At 52.5% G+C, this 2,162-nt stretch overlaps 1 protein-coding gene across 1 annotated transcript; it reads right to left on the bottom strand.

Annotated features, from left to right (window-relative positions):
• Nucleotides 1-1,538, bottom strand: PtA15_12A105 (uncharacterized protein; the record flags this gene model as incomplete). The annotated part of the gene is made up of 3 exons (XM_053161682.1): nt 1-108; nt 916-1,097; nt 1,202-1,538. 3 exons carry the CDS (start codon nt 1,536-1,538, stop codon nt 1-3), a joined length of 627 nt encoding a protein of 208 aa, XP_053025675.1.
• Between the last annotated feature and the right edge of the window lie 624 nt (nt 1,539-2,162).

Here is a 2,162-nt window from a genome sequence, read left to right as displayed (position 1 = left end):
CTACTGATCGCGGGGGCCTCTCTTGTTTGCGCTTGGCTTGACATAATTCGGGATGTAGTTCCTGCCCTTGTAGGCACTACCCTCTGGCGGTAGGACCTGTCCTGGCTTCTGAGGTAACCCTGTGGTCGGTTTGGTTGGGCCAGAGTGGTGTTTGCGAGGCGTTGGCTTGGATGTTGTCTGGGTTGACGGTGCTGAAACCGTGGATTTGGAGGCTGGTTTCTCGCCTGTGGTCGAGTTCCAGCCGAACTTCTTTCGGCCGATAGCATAGGGGTTCTCTTGGGTGTTCAATTCCCCAAGGTCACGTGTCTCCGAGTGCACCTCTTCATAGTTCTTGGGTTTGAAGGCCGAAATGTCCAAGAAAAACTCCTCCCCATTCTTTTCGACGCAGAACGCAAATGCGTTGTTGCGGATCCGAATGTCGTATCTGAGAGCGACCATAAATCCGTGCTTTCTCTGTAGGCGGTCGCAGTGACCCTTGTGGATCAGGATCCACTCCGCTAGGACCGAGTAATGGTATCGCTCTTTGATGGTTGTGTAGAAACACCTGTGGTTGAGCGTCCAATCGACGAAGGACTGAGCCATCTTGTCCGGTACCGGCAGGCCATGGTACCTGAGTCCTTTCTCCTCAGCCGTTTCGTTTGTCTTCGGTTTGTTTTTGACGTTCCACGTGAGGGCGTCCGTTTGCCATTGCTTGTTGAAGATGGTCAATGGTAGGGGGCCCTTGAGTTCGAGGAGGTTCTTGTGGAAATAGGGGGTGAACCCTCCATCATTGTGCAAGTTCGAGATTCCCCAAGCGAATCAAGTGTTCCTCACTTGGGTCACCTCCTCGGCTGCTACTGGCCTCTTCTGAGGGGTGACCGAGGATACCTCCGTCAAGCGTATCTCCGCCACTGGTCTTGCTACCGGAGCCGCTACAACCTCCGAGGCTATCTTGTCATAGAGCTCAAAGAACCTGTCTGCTTTGGCGTCTTCTCCGGCGTTTTGAGCTTTGATCGCCTTCTCCAAGAGCACCGCCTTGGCGAGCTTGTTGATTTCCGCTTGATTCACCGGGGGCCCCTCCATTCCCGGTTCTTTTGGGACAGCGCGTGTCTCGGCAACTGCAATGGATTGGTCAAGGATTGGAAGTCAGTTACTTCTCTTATTCTTCTTTATTGCTCTCTTTCTCCTTCTCTCTTTTTTTTTTTTTTTTTTTTTTACGTACCTTTTGGGGATTCAAGAGCCACTACGATTTCGTGGTCTAGCTCTGCCTCTCTGGCCGCTTCACCTCCCAAGGCTTGGGTCTTCTGGGCTGCAGTGCTGGACAGTTTCGCTGCTGCTCTGGTCGTGGGCTTACTGGTTTTTGCTTTGGTGGTTACCTTGGTCGTCTTGGCCGGTGGGCCGTTTGACTGGTTGGCCGCTTCGGGTTCAATCCCTTCTTCTACCGTTGGGTTGGGTGGTTCCGCCAAGGTCGGCTGAGTTCCCGTCTCTTCACTCTGAGTCTGAGGGTCTCTTTGGGCCATTACGGCTACCGAGATGTCTTGGATGTTGAGTCCGGACATTCTGCGGTTTTTTTTTTTTTTTTTTTTTTTGGGAAAGAATGGGTGATTTTTAGAGGAGTTCCAGGTTTTATCGGTATTTTACTCGGGGGGGGGGGGGGACAGAATAGGCTTGGGGGGGAGCTGAGATACTTATGCGTTGTTGATGTCGCAAAAGGAGAGTGGATAGACTGTAATTCCTTTTGGTCACGGGGATTATTGGAGTTTATTGGAGGGGAGGGGCGGAGGGGGATGACTAAGAATGTTGTCTGCGTCGGTTATGGAGGATAGGTTGTGTTGGCTGGGAGGGAACTATGTGGGTTTGTTTGTGTTATGGGGAAAAGTCTGTAGATTGCAAGTCTATAGATTGACTGATGAAGGAAAGAAATTGACTTTTTGCGGTTTCTGCAACTCAGAGTTTTGGTAGGGGTAGGAGATTTGGTGGGGAGAGCGAAGAGGATACTGGAGGGAACTCTGGGGGGGGAGACTGGATAGGTCTCTGGACTATGAGCGAGTCCCCCAGGGATGGTTCCCTCGCCTCATTGGCCCCTCCTGCCCTGTATCTTGTTGGGCTGTCCTAGTATGAAGTACAGGCCAGCCCGGCCGCATGGGGATGCGCCCGGATCTGACGCTCTACAGGGCTCAGGC

The sequence above is a fragment of the Puccinia triticina genome, chromosome 12A, assembly GCF_026914185.1.
Source record: "Puccinia triticina chromosome 12A, complete sequence".
Taxonomy (NCBI): Eukaryota; Fungi; Basidiomycota; class Pucciniomycetes; order Pucciniales; family Pucciniaceae; genus Puccinia; species Puccinia triticina.
Note: the sequence above shows the minus strand (reverse complement) of the source record. Positions and strands in the feature narration are given on the sequence as shown.